This window comes from Podarcis vaucheri (genome assembly GCF_965113315.1).
Source record: "Podarcis vaucheri genome assembly, chromosome: 2".
In the NCBI taxonomy this organism is placed as follows: Eukaryota; Metazoa; Chordata; class Lepidosauria; order Squamata; family Lacertidae; genus Podarcis; species Podarcis vaucheri.
The window spans coordinates 91,185,328-91,208,508 of NC_138760.1; the positions used below are offsets into that span (position 1 = coordinate 91,185,328).

Consider the following 23,181-nt stretch of genomic DNA (forward strand, 5'->3'; position numbering starts at 1 on the left):
TGTAAAATCTGGTGCTGGGGGTGTCTCTAGAAATATGGCTGGCTTGTGTGCCTGAAATTCCTCCTCCTTCTGAATTGACCTGCAGATGATCCAATTATTGCCTGCTGGGCTTGTGTTGACATGTGGTTTTTTTCTAGACATTAGGAAGTAAGGAAAAAACCCATGTTTCAAACTGTGAGCATTTAGTTTTCAATGACAACCTTCAGTAGCAGCTGGTGAGAGCCATTGATTGGAGCCGATAATTCCAATATGTGCATACTTAAAAAAAAGATTTTAAAACATATCCTGCAGCATTAACTGTTCTGTTTGCTCTTCTTCTCCCCATTTCCCTCCCCCTGCGCAGTATGCAAGACTACCCAAATGCAGGAATACTTCCTGTAACCTCATCAATGCAGATTCTTCTCCTTTTATCATTATTTATATACCACCACCAGTACACAAGACCTTAAAGGAGGATTAGGCAACCTGCAGGTACCATTGGACTTTAGCTCCCAGCAGCCCTAGGCAACATGACCAGTGAGCAAGAATGATGGGAGCCTAGCCCAACAACATATCTAGGACCACAGGTTCCAAACTCCTGCTTTACAAAGTGACATAAGCAAAAGAAAAGTCTCTGCCCAGAGAAGCTAACAGTCTGACTTTAAACAAGGGTCCATTTTAGTTTTGCCCTGGACTTCCTTTGGGGGGGGGGGAATCTGTAGATGGAGATTCAAGACAGAGGCTATTGTTAACGGAGAAAGAGAGTTACTTGTTTCCTGAGTATGGGGCACTAAAGCACCTAAGCAATCTCTGTAGAGCAGATGCCCTGATCAGATTTAGTCATTAATTATCTGCTTTATGGCTAGGGAGGCACTGAGATCCACTTTGGGATGTAGGGGTGCTCTGACCAGCAAAATCTGAGGACAACTCAGCAGCCGCAGGAGCAGAATATATGTGGGAGAGGAGGAAATGCCCTTTCCTGATTTTTTTTTAAAGCCACTCAAAACAAAACCAGGCATGCTTCAAATGGCATCACTAATCTCAGGGACAGACGGTAACATTTAAGACCATATGCAGAAAGTGCAGAAGATCAGAATTTCCTGTGGGGACAGCTTGGTACACTCAGATCTATCCAGGAAGAATTTGGCTGTTACTCTCCAGCCAAGCCCAGCATTTTGGCAACTTTTCTTATGGAAAAAAAGGATGCCCAACTGAATTCTATGTTTCTTTTAATAAAACCAGAAAATGAGACTCGTGTGTGCACAGGATGGAAAAGAGTATGTATTATATATACTCATCCCCCCATGGAGATACTCTCTATGTATGCACCTGTGCTACAGATTCAAGAGAATCTTATATAGTAGGCTTTGCAAGCACTGTAAAAGGGAGAAAAATAAAGTATCATATATATATTTGAGGCAAGTCAGTCAATAATTAGTTGATATGTACGTGTTTGACAATAGATCCACAGAGAGCAGAAGGCCAAAGAATGACTTTTAAATGGCAAGGTGGAATGGGGGAAACCCCATTGCCTCGGAAGCATCCAGAGTGAAGAGATTATTGGTCAAAGCAGTTGTATGGTACAGGATGGATACATGTACAGACATGTATGGGATGCAACAGACTTTTGAAAGGACTTGCACGTTATTGCTTTATCCTCTAAATCATCACTAAATGGTGATGGCTGGAAAGAAACTCCCCCCAAATGGCAATTCTCAATAATTAGAATGTGGGAGGACAGAGAAGACAGTTCTCACTTTGAAAGTGAATTTTCCTGGTTGCTGCTAAAGTCCACTGACTGTCGGGACAGCAGGCTTTATCTGTTTTGCTAAGTACTCATGACCCTTAGGTCCCTGTGCATGGCCTTTTGAAATACCTAGTCAAAGGAACTCTTAAGATAAGCCTCTGGACCTGAATCTAATGAAGTTTTCCCTCCCTCAGGTCCAGGCAAACGTGGAGAAGTCTTTGACCCTCTTTGGACAGCTCTTGAACAAGAAGCACTTCCTGTTGACCTTCATTCGCACTTTGGAGGCACAGCGCAGCTTCTCCATGAGGGATCGGGGCAACGTGGCCTCTTTAATCATGACAGCGCTACAGGGCGAGATGGAGTATGCCACTGGGGTGCTCAAGCAGCTTCTCTCAGACTTGATCGAAAAGAACTTGGAGAGCAAGAACCATCCAAAACTGCTCTTGAGGAGGTGAGCATTTCTCTCGGAACATGTTAAAGTGTCTTTGTGAGTTTTTGCTGAGGCAAGCTTTGGTGTTATACAGAACTTGACCTGGGGGAGGGGAGGGAAAATGTGAATGACTCACAGACTTCCCCTTTTCATACTTCACCCTTTACATATTATATTCTAATATAATGTAAGATAGCCTTTGCCACCCTTGTACTTTCCACATGTTTCAGCGACAACTCTCCTCAGGCCTAGCCGTGTTTGTTGGGGCTGGTGGGAGTGGTCATCCAAAACATCTAGGAGAAGCAGGTTGGCAAAGGATGATGTAGGATGATGAGCCCTCAGAGGCTATCATGAGATGTAGTTCTATAGATCAGGGTGGGCAGAAGGAAGACCTCCTGCTAGATCTCTGAGTGAGACGCAGTACATCAACATGGATTTCTGACTCCTGGTTTTTTAACAGTAGCAGCAACAAAAGGAATTTTCCCACCTAAATTTGGTTGCTGAAATGAATTAAAATTAAGCAGAAGTGGACTTTTATGTGGGAAAAAAACTGAACTCAGTTCAATTCTGCTACCAATAGTAAATTCAATGTGTCAGAGGCACCCTGTTCTTTCATTCTTATGTACGTCTTTTGCATCTGGCCCTGGCTGGTAGATATTGAGGTTCTGGGGGAGAAACAAAAGTAGATTCAACAAACCTACCTCTACTGTAGACTACTAGTATTTTAAATTTCTTGAACTCATAATATTACTCCTGTGTCATGTGGCAAAGAAATAGTCATTATTTTCTGCTGCAGAGCAGCTTAGAGGAGTTCAGTGGACAGAGGAAGATAAGTGCCTTGCCCGTGCCAAGGAGGTTGCAAATAATTTGATAAGGGAGTCAGTGCTAAAGTAGTTTGGATCTTACTCTGTAAACAGGTCTATGCATATTTTACGATTCTGTGCTCAGACCTTGCAAGGAAATAAATTGTTATTGGGTGGAAAATTCAATAACCCAAGAATCTTCCCTACCTCCCTTCTGCCTTTAAAAAAATAATAAGAAAATTGAAGCCATCAAGGTGGGCAACACATGGTAAGAGCTTAGAAACCAGAGGTGGGTCTTTGCCTTTAAATGTTTCTTCTACACAGCCTTATTTTGTGAGTCAGATAATCAAACCGTTGGGGGGGAACAACCGCCTGCCTTGGAATTAGATGCATAGTAGAGAGAATTTGTTTGTTTCAGAACTCAGTAGATGTCCTATTTCTGTGTTTTAGCTTAAGAACAGTCTCACTCTGTGAGAGCTGGCATCATTTTAAAATCCGAGTGCTAGAAATGGCAGCTGTTTCATTAATTAAAACTACTTATCACTGAAGGTTTAATGTAGATTTTTGCCACTTCTCACTGCACCTTGCATTACTTCCACTCTCACTGGCAGTATCCTTGCATCCTTGGCTGCCGACCGCAGCAAGTCATTGCCTGTATTCTTGCATCTCAACCAGCAGTCTTTTCCACAAACCCTGCATTTTAAAAATCTCGTAAATGCTCCTGGATGGTCCTGAGGTTGTTAATAGCAAACTCTTTCAACCTACATCCAAAATGACTATGGGCCTTCTCCTGTTGCCCCTTAAGCACTATCTGATGTTTTGAATGGATGGCATCAGGAGCAGGCTTCTTTGCTCATGGGTCCAAGAGAGAGGTGTTCTCTTCCTATTCGATTTTGCATTGGGCTCTACCTTCCCTTGTCGTTATTTTCCAATCATTTCTTCAGGGCAGATCCACACCACTCCTCCCAGGTGATTGTTGGGATGGGTTAATGTCAGAGCCCAGCAGATTTTCTTAAGCAAAGAGCCTCAAGACAGGTGAGGGAAGAGTGTGAGCCAGGGGCAGTGTTCCAGCTCCACTCTGCATCTGCTCTGCTCCATCAATTTTTAAATGGTAGCTAGATAGGTCTCCTGTATCACAGGCCAATGAATATTGAAAGAAACACCAGCTGCAGAACCAGTGCAGTTATTAAACATACACCACGGTGTCTGTCACTGTGCTTCCCCTTCTTCGTCCTTTAGCAATCCAGTCCTTGAAAAGTTGTTCCTAATGAAAGCCAATATTTAGAATAACAGCATATTAAGGAAATATATTTAAGATTCCTTATCTGATCATGGGCCATTTGGAACAGTGTGGTGCCAAAGACACAAATGAGTATCCTTTCAGAGTGTTCAGCCTAGGATTAGGTCCAATTCACACTTTACAGAGAAGTTGCACATGCTGTGTGTATACTTGTTTTTGCACTAGACACCATTAGCACATGAAGGGAAGATGCATATCTGTATGCAGGCAATGAACATGTGCCTGAGATGAGTTCCTTTGCCAGCATCTCCCCACTGCATATTCCTGCATGTTTGAAAATGTGCTTTACGTGTCATGTTGGTGTACCTGTGGCAAACAGATCTGCCACATGCAGTGTAAAACTGAGAGGGTCTGTGATACCCTTGTTGGGTGAATGAGCCCAGGAGCCAAAGGATGGTTACTTAAGAGAATATAGTGTGTGAATTAGCTCTTATTGTGAGTCTAGTCGTGGTGGATATAGCGAAATCTATCTAAAAACAGAGGGAATTTTCAAATGTGCAGTGAACTGAGCAGGAATTTGAACTTAAATCTCCCGGAACCTAGTTCAATAGTTTCCATCTTTCTTTCTTTTTTTCTTTCGCGATCACTCGTAGCCGAGTAAGATTGTCTTCCATAGACACGGTTTTAACAATGAGTCCGTAAGTGACTGGGGAGGCCAATTCTGGACCCACACGTCCTTAGACAGTGGGGACATTGGTTTCTGGATGGGAGTTGATCACAGTGTGGATTTGCCAAGCATGCCTTCCTCTTAGCATGTTTCTACCTTGCATCCTGAGTTCGAGTGTCTTCAAAGCCCATGACACCTTTGGTAAAGGCTGTTCTCCAACTGGAGCGCTCACAGGCCAGTGTTTCCCAGTTGTCAGTGTTTATACTACATTTTTTTAGATTTGCCTTGAGACAGTCTTTAAACTTCTTTTGTTGACCACCAGCATTACGCTTTCCATTTTTTAGTTCAGAATAGAGTAGTTGCTTTGGAAGACGATCATCAGGCATCCGCATAACATGACCAGTCCAACGAAGTTGATGTTGAAGAATCATTGCTTCAATACTGGTGATCTTTGCTTCATCCAATACACTAATATTAGTTTGCCTGTCTTCCCAAGTAAATTTTTTTGGAGACACTGCTGATGGAATCTTTCGAGGAGTTGGAGGTGGCGTTTATAAGTGGTCCATGTTTCACAAGCATATAGTAAGGTTGGTAGTACAATAGCTTTGTAAACAAGCGTTTTGCTTTCCCTGTGAATGTCCCGGTCCTCAAACTCTCTGCACTTCAATCGGTAGAAAGTTGCACTCGCAGAGCTCAGGCGATGCTGGATTTCTGCATCAATGTTGGCCCTTGTGGAAAGATAACTGCCTAGGTAGGAGAAGTGGTTAACATTTTCCAATGTTACACCATTGAGTTGGATTTGTGGCACTGCAGAGGGGTTATTTTGTACTTGTTGGTGCATCACTTTGGTTTTTTGGATGTTGAGTGATAGGCCAAGCTTTTCGTAAGCTTCTGCAAAGATATTTAGGATGGTCTGGAGGTCATCCTCTGAGCGTGTGCACACTACGTTGTCATCAGCATACTGAAGCTCTGTGACGGAACGGAAGTTACGGTAGCCTTACTCTTTGCTTTCAGCTTGCTCAGATTGAAGAGCTTTCCATCTGATCTATATATGATTTCTACTCCGGTGGGGAGTTTCCCTTTGACAAAGTGTAGGATCATGGCAATGAAAATAATGAATAGAGTTGGGGCAATAACACAACCCTGTTTAACACCTGAGCCCACTGTGAATGGTTCACTTTGAGAGCCATTGTTATCTGCGATTGTTGCTGTCATATTATCATGGAGGAGCCGAATGATGTTTATAAATTTATCTGGGCAGCCAAGGACAGTCCACAGGGCATTACGATCTACAGTGTTGAAAGCCTTAGTCAGGTCAATAAACGCCATCACAGCACACTTGTTCCTACAGGGTTGTCACTTTTAGAACATAAGCCAGACCCACACACTGTTTGATCCATCAACCAGAACATAGCCTGCTGCCGAAGGCAGGCTGCAGCAGCAGATTAACTGGACAATGGACTGCATTTAGCTTGTTGGGTAACAAGTGGTGCAGGCCTCAGTTTTTATGGGAAAGTGAAAGAGAAGGTTTTGGGGCATTGATAATGTGCTTTCTCTTGCAAGCACGGATCTGCTCTTCTAGGAAAACAAAGTCAAGGAAACTCTCTATTTAATCAAAGCAGAAGGTGAAAATCGGCAGGAATTATATTTGAGCCGACTACGTGAGAAATAAGAAAAAATAAATTTTAGGGACTCAGGTGGCGTTGTGGTCTAAACCACTGAGCCTCTTGGGCTTGCCGATCAGACGGTCGGCGATTCAAATCCCTGTGACGGGGTGAGCTCCCGTTGCTTGGACCCAGCTTCTGCCAACCTAGCAGTTCGAAAGCACACCAAAAAGTGCAAGTAGATAAATAGGTACCCCCAAAAAACTGTCTGCGGAGCGGACAAACATCGGCTCCCTCGGCCAGTAAAGCAAGATGAGCGTCGGAACCCCAGAGTCGTTTGCGATTGGACTTGACTGTCAGGGGTCCCTTTATCTTTTTTTGTTGTTTAGTCGTTTAGTCGTGTCCGACTCTTCGTGACCCCATGGACCTGAGCACGCCAGGCACTTCTGTCTTCCACTGCCTCCTGCAGCTTGGGCAAACTTACGTCCGTAGCTTCGAGAACACTGTCCAACCATCTCGTCCTCTGTCGTCCCCTTCTCCTTGTGCCCTCCATCTTTCCCAGCATCAGGGTCTTTTCCAGGGAGTCTTCTCTTCTCATGAGGTGGCCAAAGTATTGGAGCCTCAGCTTCAGGATCTGTCCTTCCAGTGAGCACTCAGGGCTGATTTCAACAACAGGCAAGGTGGTTTCTCTCAAAGCAATCTGCAGTAATTAACTCTTCCCTCCTGCCTGATACTCCCATTGTTTCATGGGAATTCCACTCAAAATCTGTGCAGCTTTTGGTGGGATTTTGATTGTTTTGGTTTTGCTATTTTCAATAACACCCCTTAGCCCCTCCCATCTGCTCCCTTATAGAAATGAGGAGGCAGTTTCCTTCTTGAGGTCATTAGCGTTGCTTGTACTTTTGTGAGCATTTGAATATGAAATAACTGATCTGATGATTAATAGATGGAGCAGCCAAAAAGGCATAAATAAAGAATTTCAATCAGAGCCACCTGCATATTTTTCTCCATTTTAAGGAAGAAATGTGCATAGTTTTAAATATTGTTTGATAAGTATGTTAAGGTGAATCTTAATTTTTGTATCAGAGCAATGTTTTCATTGGTATGAGCTGATGAATAGTGAAGGCAGTCAACACAGACTCAATTCTTACAGCCCTGTCTCTGTATACTAATCTGCTCATGTCTCTGGTGATCAGGCCCTGAGCTTCCACCAGCAGCTCTCTCTGTCTGCCTACAACTCTCTACGGTTTCAGTTGTACAGTGGTACCTCGCAAGACGAATGCCTCGCAAGACAAAAAACTCGCTAGACGAAAGGTTTTTCCGTTTTCGATTTGCCTCGCAAGACGAATTTCCCTATGGGCTTGCTTCGCAAGACGAAAACGTCTCGCAACTTTGTTTCCTTTGTCTAAAAACAAAGACATGTTTTGTTTATAAAGTTAATTTATTTTCCCTTCAATTTTTGAACTGCTCTTTACAATATGTGTGACTTTAAAGAGCCGTTAATAAACTCTTGTTGTACCAAATTTGGCTTTGTTTGGACTTTTTTTGACCATAGGAACGCATTAATTGAATTTCAATGCATTCCTATGGGATTTCGTGATTCGCAAGACGAAAAATTCGCTAGACGACAAAACTTGCAGAACGAATTAATTTCGTCTTGTGGGGCACCACTGTATCTTCTTCCCAGCTCTCCCTTTGGCTTTGGCCTTGATCTCCTCATTCTGGGCTCCTGCTTTGAAATACTTTGGCGTGTGTGTGTGTGTGTGTGTGTGTGAGAGAGAGAGAGAGAGAGAGAGAGAGAGAGAGAGGCTGATGTGCATAGGAAAATATATTGAAACTTCCTTCCTTTCTGCTGTCCCCCAGTTTGCCATGTGATGTGCTTTAGACTGGAACTCTTCCTTCCTAGATGACAATGTCTTTAGTCATGGACAAAAAGCAACACAATGATCATATAATGAGAACATACATTCTGGAAATGCAAGAAGGTTCACTTGCAGTTAAATGCAATTACTAAGCACCTGCACTCTGGAGTAGTATGTATAAATATAAAATCCAAATCTTATATTGTCAGTATATAATAGCACATCAATGGGAAGCTAGTATGACGCCCTGTTTCTTTACAAAACCTTAACGAGGATCCACTGATATATTGACATATGAATAATTCATTTTTTGTTATATTCAGCGGTTTCTCCAACTCATGCAAACATTGGGAACTTGGCAAACCCCAGAATCGCAAGAGTTTTAATTTTCCATTAAATGTCAGTATACCAATATACACTGCTGCAGATCCTCATGATGTCACTACATTGATCTGTTTAACATGGTCCCACACTCAGACGGAGGGAAGCAAGACTCCTTAGCTCTTTCTTAGCATATCTCTGTCCGGTCAAGTATTATGGTGTGCTAGAAATGATAAGTGAGAAACAAGTGCAATAAAACCGAGCCTCTCAGATGCAGATAAATTTTGGGCTCTTTTTATCCCACCTTTCTCACAGTACTAAAGAGGAGGAAGAAGCTTTTCATTGATCACACTCTCTCACATGCAGTGGAATTTATATAAATGGCTCTCCCCATATTTTGCTGTAATAGAAACCCATGACTGCTCTGGATGGGACAGGCATTTGAATTGCAGCTTAGAGATGTAAAAAATAAAACAAAACCCCTGTTTGAAAAAAATTGCAACATATTCTAGACTCATTCATGCGAGTCTAAGCTGAAATTGGTTGTAGACCTCCCCTCCACAACCTATTGCAAGAAAACAAACAAAACCCATCTTAATATTTCAAGTGGGGTATAATCCATGACAAGAGGCAACTCAGCTCACTACTAGACCAGAGATTGCAATGATGCTTGGCAGCATTGTCTGAAGCATCACTTAAGCTTCTGGAGGCTGTCTTCCTTTGTGGGGACTAAGCTGGGCCAGTTGCTCCCCACCCCCCAATTTTGGAAATACTATATGTTCCTTTTTTCCTTTTTAAGGGGAGGCAATGTCTACCACCTGGTTTTGGAGTTGGTCAATGTGAGCCCTGTCATGGATGCTTTAGCTGAGATTCTTGCATTGCATGGGGTTGTAGTAGATCACCTTTGGGATCCCTTCCAACTCTACAGTTCTGTGATTCTATGTTCAATTATGTATGGCTGTTGCAGAGTACTTTCCAGCTGAGATTATTCACTGATATACAAAAGTATTTCAAAATAGTTCAGAGTTTTCTTGCCTTTCCCAGCTATTGCTCTCCTACAAAATGTTAACCGGGAAGCTTTGTGAATTCCATTAAAGTCAGTGAAAATACAGATCCTTGAACTCTTTAGAAATGTGGAGCAAGGGCCAGAAGATGATTCTGGGGAGCAGTCTCTGGAGATTTGCTGATGGAGGTTGGGTCAACTCTTTTTCTTTAGCTGTATTTTTATTGCTGTGGCCAGCAGGAGTCCAGGTTTTAATCTAATGAGCTCTGTGGGGGCAAAGTGGGATTGGCTGTTGCCAGGACTATCTTTAGATTTTGTCATGGCAACCCCCGTGTTCTGGCTACCTTCCTCTTTGCTTTGAGGTTCCTGCCTTTCATGGTTTGACCTTTAAAGCCTTTAAGAGAAAAAGCAAAAGGATCTGAGACTTTGAGAAAAGATCAGAGGCCTCTGATTTTTCCTGTTCTCACACTTACTCCCTACCTCCCCTACAGGACTGAGTCGGTGGCTGAAAAAATGCTGACAAATTGGTTCACGTTCCTTCTGTACAAGTTCTTAAAGGTAAGAGTGGAGCATCTTGTTAACCATGTAGAATGAGGCTGGGGAAAAGATTTGGGTGCTTGATTTGTAAGAACCATTGCTTGTTCCTTGGGAATCGGGAACACCAAGGTTTTGGGGGGGGGGCTGGTTCCACATTTGGTATACCCCAATTTTCTGCAAAACTAAGCTAACAATTGTTACCAGTCTTCCTATTCTTTGCTATCACCACGTGAACTTCTAGATAACTTTTAGAGAACTTGGATGCGTTTAGAAGTCACTCTGATGCACTGTTCCACTCACTTTCCTGATATCCCCAACCCTTCCCCCCCCTTCATGATAAACCAGTTTGGTGCAGAGGTGGGTTAATGGTTTTAGGGAGGTGCTGATAAAAGGAGGGACTGAACGGCTAAAGGATGATGGAACAGCGTAAACAATTGAATTCCCTATATGGAAGGGAAACAAAAAAACCCAGCAATTGTCATTGTTCAACCAGAATTGTTGTGGCACTGAATTACAGTATTTCCCAGGATCTCAGTGGAGGTGGCATGGCTGCAACTGCATTAAGTTGGTGCAAGGTTCCCTCCCTGCCCATTACAGCTCATTAGTATGTAGCACATTTCTTCCTTTGGTCTTGTCTGCTGGAAAAAATCAGTAGGCACAAACAGATTCAGGTACATTCTGTGGAGGTAAATCCTGCAGGCCCTGCCTAGCCCCGAGCTACGAGCTGCTGCACCATGGATGAATTATGGCTGCCATTGCCTGGCACTGCTGTGGCCCATGTGTCAGGGGAGCTGTAGTTTACCCACACTCCAGAAGGAAACCCAGGTTAATGACTGTTACATAGACCTGTTTGTCAGTCAAAAGTGATGCTTCACTGGGATCTTGCCAGACTTTCACTCAGCAAGTTATTGTGGCGCAGAGCTGTTTTTCGTGGGATACCATCCCTCATTAAGATAAAGAAAGCTTGAATTGTTTCCAAGCAAGTTGAGAGCTATGCAGAGACTGCAAGTGATCGGCCACTGAGAGGTGATTTATGTTATTGCTTACATGCACTTCGCTCTTTGCCTCTGTCTAGGGACGTCCCATATCTATAAACGTATATCGCTACTGTAGAGCATATATCACTTTGCAAGGATGTAAGGAGAACAGTGCTTTGTTGCTGTTTAAACATTTTTTTTTAGAACCCAGCTCTGTATATCCTTGTTTTGGTGTACTGTCTAATCGCCATTGCGTTAAGTTGGTCCTATGGGCTACAATGTTTACTTAATTCTAGCTACAGCTCTTGCATGACTTTGGGATTTGGCAGGGGCCAGGTGAGGGAATAATTTAGGAGAGCTCAGGTGGTGAAGTCATGGAATACATGAGTTTGTTGGGAGAAAGGCTAGAAATGGAAGGAACCCATTCCTAATATACTGCTGCCTCTGCCACAGACTCTCAGCTGTAGAGGCTGCCTGAAGCTTGGGATGGGGTTTGGCTCCTTTCCAACTCTACACACCAAGGGATTCTGTAGCCAGAAGCTTTTTTATTTTATTTTTGCAGCTCTTCTGCAGAAGCCTCAAAGTTCTGCAATAGCCCACTCTTTAAGGAAGGGTTGTGGATCATGCTTTGCATGAGAAAGGTCCCGTGTTCAATTCGCAGCATCTCCAGGTATGACTGAGAAGAAGCCCTGCCTGAAACCCGGAGGAGCTGCTGGTCAGACAGTTCTGAGATAGATGGACCAATGACTTGACTCAGGCAACCTCATATATTAGTATCTTTACTGGGTCTGTGACAGTACAATAAAGATAATAATTCTTGAATTTATATTCTAGAGTTTTTAGGAGACCCCTGTTCCCTTCACAGAACTTAACATTCAGCCAGGGATCTCTGGGAATTGTAGCTCTGCGAGGGGAACAGGGGGTCTCAGTTCTCAGCATCTTTAATAAACGGCACTACCCAGGATTCTTTGGGGGAAGCCATGACAGTTAAAGTGGTATCGTAGTGCTTTAAATGTATGGTGCAGATGTAGCCTTGGCCTTAAATGTAGAGTTCCTATATAGCCATAACCAAGAGAAGGCTCCATGTAGTGTTTCAAGCAAAGGTGCACAAGTTTTTGAGAACGTGGTGCTGTGTGGTCTGGTCTGGAAATACACCTCAAGCTGTGTGTAGGAGACACCGGGAGCCCATGTGGTGCTTTAAAGAATCCCCAAAAAACTCTCTCCTTCAAAAATATCTCTGTGCCCTAAGCTCCTGGAACAGATAAATTGCATTCCAAGCTGGATAAAGGAAGGGTTGACTTCATGCTGCTGGAATTTGGCAGTGCCATTTGTCACCACCCAAATCCAATGGACTGGCTCTTTCCATTCCTCCATTCCTTGTGCATGCAAGCACAAGTATATAAATCTGTCCTGCAGGTTAGTTACCAAGCTCTTAGAGCTGCTTTGAGGAAGAGGAGCAGGATCACATCAGTTGCTGAAGTTCATTTCCATGCAGCATTCTCCTTTCCTCTTCCCACATCTCTGAAAGGTACAAAGCAATCGAGCCTACCAGAACGGTTGCCTTTGCAGATGGTCATTAGTGAGCCAACATATACCGAGTTCTAATGATAATACAAAGTTGTTTTATGTGCTTAAGCTTCTGGAAAGCATGGTCCTTGGATACATTTGAGCATTGATCCCCGCTGCCCCCAGATTTTCTGCATTCAGAGAAATGGGCTCTACAGTCTCAGGGCAGTGTTCTTTCACAGAACAGATCAGAGCACACATGTGGTGGCTTTTCCCCAATTGATTTGGGGACAAAATATTTAATCAGCTATCCTTAATAACTAAGCAAAATGTCCCTAAATCTCCTGTACTTGCTCTTGCTGCCCATTTACCAGCCCAAGGCTGCTCCATAGAGACATCTTGACTTTCCTCCTGACAGCTGCTTGCATGGCTATTGGGGGGATGGAAAAGGCCTGATTTTATGCTTGAATCATGGTGCCAGTGCATGTGGCAAATAGATTTATCAGAAAAGTTTATTCGCGTGAATTGTCTTGAGTATGGACCAGGCAAAGCCTGATGCTTTTGCTGCCACCCAATTTCCCTCCCTCTCATTTATAAACTATTCAGTGGAGGAATTCCTCCCATCTGCTACCCAGATGGTCTTCTGGAAAGACTCGATATAACAGTGACCCCAGGCCATTGCCTCACCTTCCACCTAGCCTTTTCTTCCTCCCCTTTCCACCTTTACTCAGATATATAAGAAACTGTGATCCATTATTTTGTTCTTTTAATCTCCTTTGCTGCTTGCTTGCTTGCTTGCTTGCTTGCTTGCTTTGTTGTTTTGTGCTTGTGTGTTCCGTTGCTTGTATTATACAGTTCAAAATTCTTCAGTAAAAACTTATTACAAAAAAGATAGCTCTGACAATATGTGAGAAGGAAACCTTCTTGCTGGTTTTTATTTTGTTTGGAGTGGCAGTAAGCCAGGCTTTATTTAAAACACACACACACACACAAAAGATAAAAACAGACTGGTCAAAAACTGACCATATGGCAAGTTTTAGTTTGAGAGTATATGAAGGAGAATGAGAATGAGAATTTCCCTAGACAATAGAAGGGTGCATTCCCTATAGGCATGCTATTGCTGACTATGATGTAAATTTGTAGTTTAGTTCATCGTGTTCAGACTTGGTTCTTAGAGCTCTTCAACCATTACATCTCATACGAGCCATTGTCATATGAGCAAAGTGCACCATGGTTGCAGCCACCTACCTTTACCCTGCTCCGTGTTCCAGTCTCCTCAGTACAAAAGAGCAATGTATGTAACCAGCAGGAAGGGACAGCTCCAATCAACTGAATATCATTTCTCTGAGTAGCTTTAAAGGGATGAGGATTGCAGGTGGTTGTGAAATGAGAAGTAGTAGTCAAGATACTTGAAACAGGCTTCCCCACAAGCACTTTGCCAGCAGGGAAATATATGGTCCCACCCCACACTGTAGCAAAAGCACATGCAAATCCAGCAAGTGAACGTACTTGCATTTTTGTGTGTGTAGCCTTTGGTGAATTTTTGCAAAAACATGTCTTTGGAGAAGGACCTGACAAGAGAATGCTTCTGCAGCTGGGGCATGAGTTTGTGTCCTTGGGTCAAAATGAGCTGTTGATGACCAGAACAAAGGAAAGAAAGAATGGTGGTATCTTATATTTACTGCCTTTCCTGTAGGGAAGAGTTTGTAGGAGCACCTCCGATTTGCAGCATTAAGGATGCTCCCCAGATTTGGCTTATGTTTGTACACTTGCTGGTTGGCCCATATGTCCTCAGATAGGCACAAATTATTCCCATGGGTGTGTCAGGGACCAGAAAAAGGTGGTGGAGCTAAGGACTCCAAATCAAAAGAGGGAGAGCATATGTGGCCAGTTCAGAAGTGCTGCTACCCAGCAAGCTTGCGGGGACCAGTGTCCCATCAGTCAGAGGATGTGGCACTGCCATCCTTCGACTCAGAGAACTCTGTTGAAGACCTAGTGAGACCAGAAGCTCTCCCTCTCCATTGCAGAAGTAGCTCTACTGGAGAGGGATCTACTCAAAGCAGCACCTTCCAGTATGGGCAGCGGGGCTCACAATCAGGATGCAACTCTTGCTGCTATGTAGAGCCGAGCTCTGCTCTCCCATAGCTCAGCGCTTATCTCTAGACTGAGCCCTTCATGAGATGAACACTCACAATAGGTGTAGCATACAAGGATGTAGCATTAGCTAGCCTCTTGTGACAGCTACACAGCAACAGCACAAGGCCCTTAAAGGAATGAAAAGAAACCCTGCCAATCATCTGTGAGGGAAATGATATATTGATTCAGCACCACTGAAGGCCGAGATCAATGTGCTGCTCTTCTTCTCCCTTCTCTCTCTGTCCTCTCCCCGCTTCCTTCGCCCTGGCTGCCCAGGTGTCGTTTGTGGCAGAGGTAGGGACAGGCAGGCATCGTGGAATCGGCAGGCCCGGGCAGTGGTGCTTTTGTTGAGGCCTTGAGCGCCATTCATCAGCCTCCTAATGAGCCATCCCAGGGAATGGGAGAGCGAAGCAGATAAAGAGGAGCATTGAAAAATGCACAATATTAGGTGCCTGATGAGCTAAATCTCATCAATAAGACACTGTGAGCGTTAGATAGTTTGGCTCATGCTGCTTCAGGCTTTCTCTCCACATACGCAGGCACTCATATGCAAATGCCAATGTTTACACTTTATTCTGCATCCTGCAGCTTCTCTTAATCTGTTGAAGGTTAAAGGAGGTGCTCTTCTCAAGAGCATTTGGTCTTTTGGCCCTTCTGCTTTTCGCAGGGGCTGGGGTCTACAGCCACTGTGCCTGCTTAATATTGGCCAGAGAAAGCTGTAGAGAGGAGAACTCCTGGAAACAGTGCTGAGTTGTCAGTGGAACAAAGGTAATGGAAACATTTGCAGACAATATGTAAAGAGCAGAGCAGGCCTCTAGATCCTTCAGTTTATTTGTGAGATCTCAGCCCTGCATTTGTGTCAGAGAGGGCCAACTGATAAGTGGTAGAGCATGCAGAAGGCCCTGGGTTCAAGCTCTGGAATCTCCAGTTAAAAGGATATTGGGTCAGAGGACCTGGAAACATCTCTACCAGAGATTGCGGTGTTTTCAGTAAGAGTTCGGTGTAGTGGTTACAGTGCTGGACTGGGAGAGCCAGGGTTGAAATCCCTAGTTGGCCTTGAAGCTTTCTGTATTGGGCTCCTTGTACGCTGCTTAGTGATGATTGTGATTAAGCAGTATACAAATAGTTGAAAGTTGAAGTAGATTGAAGTAGATTCATATTGACAGGTCTACTCTATCTAAGTTACTCACGACCTGTACTTTTAATGTGCCTACTCTGAGTAGGTTTTACATTGGATAGAATCCTATGTTAGCTTTCCTCATTGTGGTACCCTCTTGATGTTTTGGATTATATAAAGTGGCAGTGGCTGATGGGAATTCACTCCAAAACATCTGGAAGGCACCAGGCTAAATTGAGGAAGGCTGGGCTATGTGCTGGAATTGCCATACTTCCAGGGTTTTGGGGGAGCCATCTCAGCAAGTTATCGGTGGCTTTCTTCATGTTTTGTTTTGTTTTGTATTTTATGCTCAAATGTTTGGTTTTGCCTCAGATCCATTCCTTCCAGGAACTGGGCTCAGAGCCGTGAATTCTAAAAGCTCATCCCATACTGACTGTGCAGTCACTGTCCTGTCGCATAAAAGTGTGTTTTGGTCTATGTCATTTGTAAAAGATTGAGCACAGACTTATGATGAGCCCAGGAAAAAAAGCATTGTCTCCTTGCACAAAGAGGTTGTTAGAGCTATGTGGTAGGTGCTGGCTGGTGTCTCGCTGTCAGCTGCTAAAGTGCTTTTCATCTTTGCAGATCAGCACATAATCCCTGCTCCAAAGCTGTTGGGGAGCATGTGGTGTTAACATAAGTCCTTGCCTAAAGATGCCAAGTTACCTTTGCCTGGTCTTATGGACTTGGTTACTATTTTATACTTATTTATTAATATCCCATCCTTCCTCCTAAAGGAGCCCATGGCAGCAAGCCACATCCACAACAATACATTTTTTAAAGCATTTTGAAAACTGCTACAGTTAAAAACATTCTCTCATCCAGTGATTTCGCAGTTGCCAGGAGCACTGTCCTTCAGCTCTCAAATGCCTGGGCAAACAGCAGTTGTTTTCAAACTCCTCCTGAAAGTCAATAGTGATAGAGACAATCACACCTAACCGTGGCATTCCATGAACAGAGCCACCACTGAAAAGACCCTGTTATAGGTCACAGCCCCCTTCCCGCAGTCACAGCCAACAAGGCCTTACTAGCTGTTCACAGGGGCTGAGATAGCCGATAATGGGGAAGGTGCTCTTTTGGGTCCTTGGGTCATTTAGGGTTTCATATGCTGGCACTAACACCTTCAATTGTGCCAGTAGCTCATTGGCACCCAGTGCAGTGCTTTCAGAACTAGCGACACATGGTCTCATTTGACTGCCCCAGTTAACAACCTAACAGCCTCATTCTGTACTGACTAGAGCCTCTGGACTTTCTTCAAGGGCAGCTCCTCATACAGTACATTACAGTAGTCCAGACAGAAAGTCACCAAATTATGGGGGTTTGCAAAATGTGTGTGGTGGGGGAGAGATTTGGGATTTTGGCCAGTCTTAGACAGTATTCAGAGTGCTGAAGACCAAGGATTGACAGAACCATCTTATTTCCAGTCTGCTTCAACTTTGCATGTGTTTATAAGTCTGTTCCATCCTATTTCCACATTAATCTGTGGTTTTTAAAAGAATCTCTATGAAAATTACTATTTACACATTATTGAAATACATATTTTATCACAAAAAGCTTATTTAAATATGTATTTTTTCTCAAAGTATGCATTTCTAAACATGCTTTATGTTAAAATATGCCATTAATACTTTTTTACACATTTTGGTGCATATTTTGAGCCATAAAATACAGAGATGTGCAACATCTGAATGATAATTGCATTCTAATCTGTATATTAGTCCAGGAGGTGCAAATTAGGTTGGTTTGTTTAAAAATGTGGACTGAATGTAATTATCCTCTACCCCAATAGACACTCACTACAGTGGGATCCATCCAGATTTCACTTGCCTTTTCCATGTAGCCAACCCATCGTATCAGAACTTGGTGCCTGCCAGTGATATCAGCATACAAGGGGGAGTTGGGGCTCAAGGTCTTCTATAGCCCTGGCAGGTACCATTCATGCCTCCAGCACATACTTCACCTACAGATCTCTCAGCAAGCCTGGCATGGGCCTGGTGCAATGAGGGACCCAGCCAAATGCTTTGTGAACCCTATTTGCCCATGTACCTCCCTTAAGAGAAGGCAAAAGTAATTTCATCTTTTGTGTTTGGAGTCTTAATAAAAGTGGCAAAGAGCCAAAGCAGGTTATCCTGGAGTCAGTATGTGTGATAGCCTTCCCGTAAATAAGAAAGAGCTGGCTAACACATCATTTGGCATAAAGTTGATCTACTGAGCTCACTGTTGGCTTTGCTAGAGCAGATTCAGTGGCCTGTTTTAAATGGGTGTATCACTGTTAGCTTGAAACCACAATCTGCTCTCTAGCAGATCCATGCCAAATCCTCCCACTTCCCTTTGCAAACAGATATTGAACCCGCTAATTCTTATGGAGAGTTCTTCTACTATTGCATGATTATGGCAACCTGCCCAACTGCACTTTTGTAGCTGGGAGTCACACAGTTCAAGAGCAGTTAACAAACGTAATTAACTAGTTAATACTTACCCCAAGGGATGTGAGGGCGATCTGGCTGAGACATCTGTCACCCCATTGATCACCAGGGTTGATTCGGCTGATCTGGCTGGCTACTTACCCCAAGTTTTAAAGAACATGAAGCCCTCTCTGTCTGTTGTCCATTGTATAAGACCCAGTATCCAGAACCTCTGAGGACTGAGAACATTAAAACAGGGTTAGTCTTCAGAGGTGATCAAAAGATAAAGAGCAATCCACTGCTCTCAAGAGTGCCTTTAAACAGCCCTGATAACAGGTCAGGCACCTCGCTCTCAAGCAATGCATGGCTCCTCAGCTGACTGCAAGTGGGAGAAAACTGTGATGAGAGATCACAACAGACAAACAAGATACGACCAAGGAGCCATCTTCAATTTATTCTCCATCTGTGTTGCTTTTTTGTGCCTGAATGGTTTGCAGTTAGCTTTTATAAGTAATAAAAGCCCTCCTTGGAAGAGGCTTGAATTTCTGGCCTCACCTGAAAAGGGAGGAGGGCAGGCAAAAATGGGAGAGTCTTGCCATGCTGGAGTGTAATTGCCATGCAAGCCTGTTAATGTACGGCCATCATTTGGCTTGTGCATTATGAGGAGACAAGACAGTTATTAATAAACAGCATAGCACCCACATTGGTTCTCTCTCTCTCTCTTTCTTTCCCAAGCAGACTTAATGAAGCCAAGTTTGCAAATGAAACATAATTTCAAAGACAGGCGTGTTGTCGGTAGGTCTAGGGATGATGTATGCCTGTTCTTGCTCGTTAGCAGCTGTCTCTTTAATTACTGCAGATGCTAACGAGATGCTAACAGCATATGGTGGCAGAGAGAGGAGATGCACTTTGCACCAAAGTAGAATTTGTTTTGATGGTGGCCAGCTGGGAAAGAGGTGGCAGGACTGAGGTCACTTGGGATTTTTGTCTCTACCCCTCCTGTTTTCATCTTCACCCTAGTTGGCATAAAAGATCGCACAAGAAAATACTGAAACACTCCTGGGGACCAGCTATGTAGCATTACTATACATCTGATCCAAACACTGTTGAAGTCAATGTCTCAATCCACTGATAATAGTTTTCAGAGTGATGTCTCTCTAGTTCCCCTCTCACCTTCTCAAATGTCTTTCACACTCATCCTATTAATTTCCATCTCTTCTCCCCTGCTTCAGCACCTCACTTCCAGTCCATTTTAATCATACACACCTGACTGCTGAGGTTGACACTTTTTCAGCTGGGAGTCTACTGGCTCCTTTTGTTTACTGTGTTGTCCTTAACTTTTAATTGCACAACAATCACAGACTTCCATTTCTTTTATTGTTAGAATGAAATCGTGTGACCATTTAGTAAGTGAAGAAGAAACAACAGGAAGCATTTATTTCACGTATCTAAGGATTGACTTATGAGGCACATGGCTATGGAGAGTTGTAGAATCTGGATTTTTTTTGTACCGATGAGACAAATTCATAGAGGATATACAAATCCATTCCTGACTATTGACCATGCTGGTTGGGACTGGTGGGAGGTGGAGTCCGACAACATTTGGAGGGCCAGTTTCCCCATCAATGTAGAGGAAGGCAGATTTATGTCCAGCTTATCTCTTACTTCATAGTGCTGGAAGCTTTGAATGAACAATAGTTAATGGATTGTTTTGCAATTGTCATATATCCTTTTCTGAAGAACCAGGTCCTGGCTATTGTCAGAGATTGATTCTAGGTTATATGGCTCATTGACTTGATCCAATAATGGGTAAGAATGAACATGGAGAATTAATTTGCAGAAAAACTTGTAGAAAACCACATCAGTCAACCCAGATACCTACTGAACAACCACTTGAGATAGCCCTTTATGGTCTACTTTATCTTATGAAGTCTTTGCTCATGCCTTGTCCATCCCCATGTATTGGATATTTTGTGCTGCCCAATTGAGCCTACCCTTTGGGGGGAAGTAGGGTTGTAATCCCTGTAGATCAGTGATCTTCCGTGAAGTTCTTGAATTTCTAGAGTTCGCACATGCTTTTTCACTGCTTTGTTTCTCAAACCATCATGTACCTCAGCATTAATAGCTGGCATATATTCAGAAAACATCTTGTCCATTATTTTGTTTGTGTGAAAAGCCAACTGAAACCATTGACTTGTATTTTGCAAAGAGTAGGATTTTTCTGATAAGATTTTCCAAAGAATGGCTTTTTTTGGCAAGATAGGGGTCAAAGGAGATACGATACGAAAGCAAATGGAGCAAGATCCAAAGGTATTAAACAACATACCGTAATCATTAGGCAAACTTTGATCTTACTACAACACTGGTCATTTCTGTGTATACATTTAAAGCATGTTCTCCAGGGTCCAGCAAATTATTATTATTATTATTATTATTATTATTATTATTATTATTATTATTATTATTATTATTATTACTACTACTACTACTACTACTACTACATGGAAGTAGTGTTTAATAAAATCAGCCTCCAATGCAAGTTTGATTTGGAAACAGCTGCTTATTTTAGGTATTTCAAGGGATGTTCTATCTAATGCCCTGTCCTCCTTCTCTTTAGGAATGTGCAGGTGAACCTCTGTTCATGCTTTACTGTGCCATCAAACAGCAGATGGAGAAGGGACCCATTGATGCTATCACTGGAGAGGCTCGCTACTCCTTAAGTGAAGACAAGCTCATCCGTCAACAAATTGACTACAAAATGCTGGTTAGTGCAAGTGGGAGCCTGGTTTTCTGGAATCTGATCAGCAGGGTCAATGTTATTGGGGGGTAAGAAATTCCACTGCAAAATTTTGCATTCCCCAAAATTTCCAACCTAATGACTGGAAAAGGGGGTAAAGCTTCCAAGGCAGTTTGATGACTTCTCATTCTCTTGCCCATTTCCCTCTGCATTCCCCCGATATGCAACCATAGTGCAATGTGGCAAATCCCATCATGCAAATATATTTACCTTTTTCTCTCATATAGACGCTGAACTGTGTGAACCCTGAGAATGAAAATGCTCCCGAGATCCCAGTCAAGGTTCTAAACTGTGACACCATCACACAAGTGAAGGAGAAGCTTTTGGATGCTGTGTATAAAGGAGTCCCTTACTCACAGAGACCTAAGGCAGGGGACATGGACCTGGGTAAGTTGCAGAGTTACAGATGTTTGCTTTGCAGTCAGTGTATACTAAAGGGTGGATTTACACAACCAGTTCATATTGCATTTGTACTTGCAGAGGTAGCTATGTTAGCTTCTTGCAGCAAAAGCAACAGTCTAGTGGAACTTTAAAGAGTAACATACTTATTTGGAGCATCAGCTTGCATTGATTTTGTCATATACAAAGGTCTCTAGTCCATGAAAGTGTATTCTACCAAAATAAAATCTATTAGTCTTTAAGGTGTCATCTGCTGCCAACCACTTTCCTCCCCACAGCCTTTTCCTAGCTGCCACTTTTCCCAAAGTTGGGCTCTGATATAGAAAGAGAGTCCATCAACTGCCTTGCAGGAAAGGCTGCATGAAGGTAAGTGGTTGGCAGGTGACCTAGCATCCCAGACCTGCTTGCATACATTTTAGCTTAGAAATCAGGCCTTTGCCATTGTCCAATGTAGTTTGAAGCTTAGGTGCCCTTCAATTTGCAAGCGAGGTCATCATTCAATCTCCTGCTGGGGAAAATGTTCTTAATGTGTACTTGCTGGTCCTAGCACAACATCAGATGCTGCACCATGGAATGTAAGAAGGAGCAAGTCTCAGCGCTGCATTCTGTACTTTAGTCTTCTAAATTCTGCATTTGTAAAGATTCCACACATAACATCCTGAAATTTAACAAGAGCTATACATTTTCTCATTGACCCTTGTTGTGAATCACCTGAATAGATTGTTGGACCCAAAGTTTGGAAGCCAGTGTTTTCATTGGCTGAGACAGTAGTGCTCAGTCGGCATTGAAAATTTGAGATTCTCTGTAAGGGAAAATAAAAGGAACACGGGTGAGCTGCAGATATTTCTGTTGCTTGGAGATTCACTGAACGGGGTCAAGCAGTAGGATGGTGCTGCTCAAGAACAGTGATATCCCATTTTTGCAAATGGAGTACAGACAGGAGAAAATGAGTCAGTTATTCTCCATCCAAATGTTTGGCCAGCCTCATCAGCATGACTGCTGGCAGCGCACAAGACAGCCAAGGGTTTAAAGTGGGGTGTGGCTTTTAAAAACTGTTTGTGCCACGCCTCACTCACATGCTCTCCATGCCTTTCGTTCTGTGATCTGTCCAAAGTGAGCACGATCCCCAGTGACCCCATGCCCTTCTCTTCCATCGGTGCAGAGTGGCGGCAGGGCAGGATGGCTCGGATAATTCTGCAAGATGAAGATGTCACGACAAAGATTGACAATGACTGGAAAAGGCTCAACACTCTCGCCCATTACCAGGTGTGGTGGTCTGCTGGCTTTAGCTGTAGAGGTGTGGCACAAGAAACTGTGTGGCACATCTAAGTGCAGGGTTCACTCAACTTTAGATGCTTCATGTGTACAGTGTGAGAGAAGGGCACTGCAGACAACCTCTGTATCTGATACGAGAAAAATGCATGATACACTCTGACTGTAATCCGGATATTGCGTAATGTAGATTAATGATCAGTCACAAACAGGACAGTTCCTGAGTATACTGCCAAACAATCTAGAGTGGTCTTTTAGTATATACCCTGATGGCACCCTTTTGGACATTTAAGGGGGTTGGCTCAGCCTTTCAGAAGGGATCCAGTATGAAATGACATGG

General features: G+C 43.3%; 2 protein-coding genes across 6 annotated transcripts in view; one reads left to right on the forward strand and one right to left on the reverse strand.

Moving 5' to 3' along the window:
- Window positions 1-23,181, forward strand: part of PLXNA1 (plexin A1) — a 343,514-nt gene that overhangs the window by 294,655 nt on the left and 25,678 nt on the right. For 3 of the 4 annotated variants that reach the window (XM_082209182.1, XM_082209180.1, XM_082209181.1), the window contains exons 22-26: window positions 1,921-2,177; window positions 10,148-10,214; window positions 20,991-21,137; window positions 21,398-21,557; window positions 22,684-22,835. In XM_082209182.1, coding sequence (XP_082065308.1) covers window positions 1,921-2,177; window positions 10,148-10,214; window positions 20,991-21,137; window positions 21,398-21,557; window positions 22,684-22,835 — 783 coding nt within the window. The remainder of the gene's footprint in view (window positions 1-1,920; window positions 2,178-10,147; window positions 10,215-20,990; window positions 21,138-21,397; window positions 21,558-22,683; window positions 22,836-23,181) is intronic. The other variant, XM_082209183.1, reaches the window with a different exon arrangement.
- On the reverse strand, window positions 13,548-22,726 carry LOC309525324 (uncharacterized protein). Of its 2 annotated transcripts, XM_082210898.1 has the most exons (4): window positions 22,646-22,726; window positions 22,281-22,371; window positions 18,536-18,612; window positions 13,548-16,870 (listed from the first exon to the last, which is right to left on the reverse strand). In XM_082210898.1, the coding sequence occupies exons 1-4, from the start codon at window positions 22,721-22,723 to the stop codon at window positions 16,772-16,774; spliced, it is 345 nt and encodes a 114-aa protein (XP_082067024.1). In that variant the 5' UTR covers window positions 22,724-22,726; the 3' UTR covers window positions 13,548-16,771. The 2 variants fall into 2 exon arrangements, 1 of the variants encoding a protein (XP_082067024.1); XR_014216142.1 differs by lacking the exons at window positions 22,281-22,371; window positions 22,646-22,726 and adding an exon at window positions 21,381-21,492.

Excerpts from the sequence above, each read along its gene's own strand:
- LOC309525324 (XM_082210898.1), bottom strand. The coding sequence starts at position 22,723 with ATGGAAGAGAAGGGCATGGGGTCACTGGGGATCGTGCTCACTTTGGAC. Across the intron at positions 18,613-22,280 it reads GGGTCCAACAATCTATTCAG|TCCTCAGAGGTTCTGGATAC; the intron begins GTGATTCACAAC and ends TAATGTTCTCAG. Across the intron at positions 16,871-18,535 it reads CATGTTCTTTAAAACTTGGG|GAGGAGTTTGAAAACAACTG; the intron begins GTAAGTAGCCAG and ends ATTGACTTTCAG.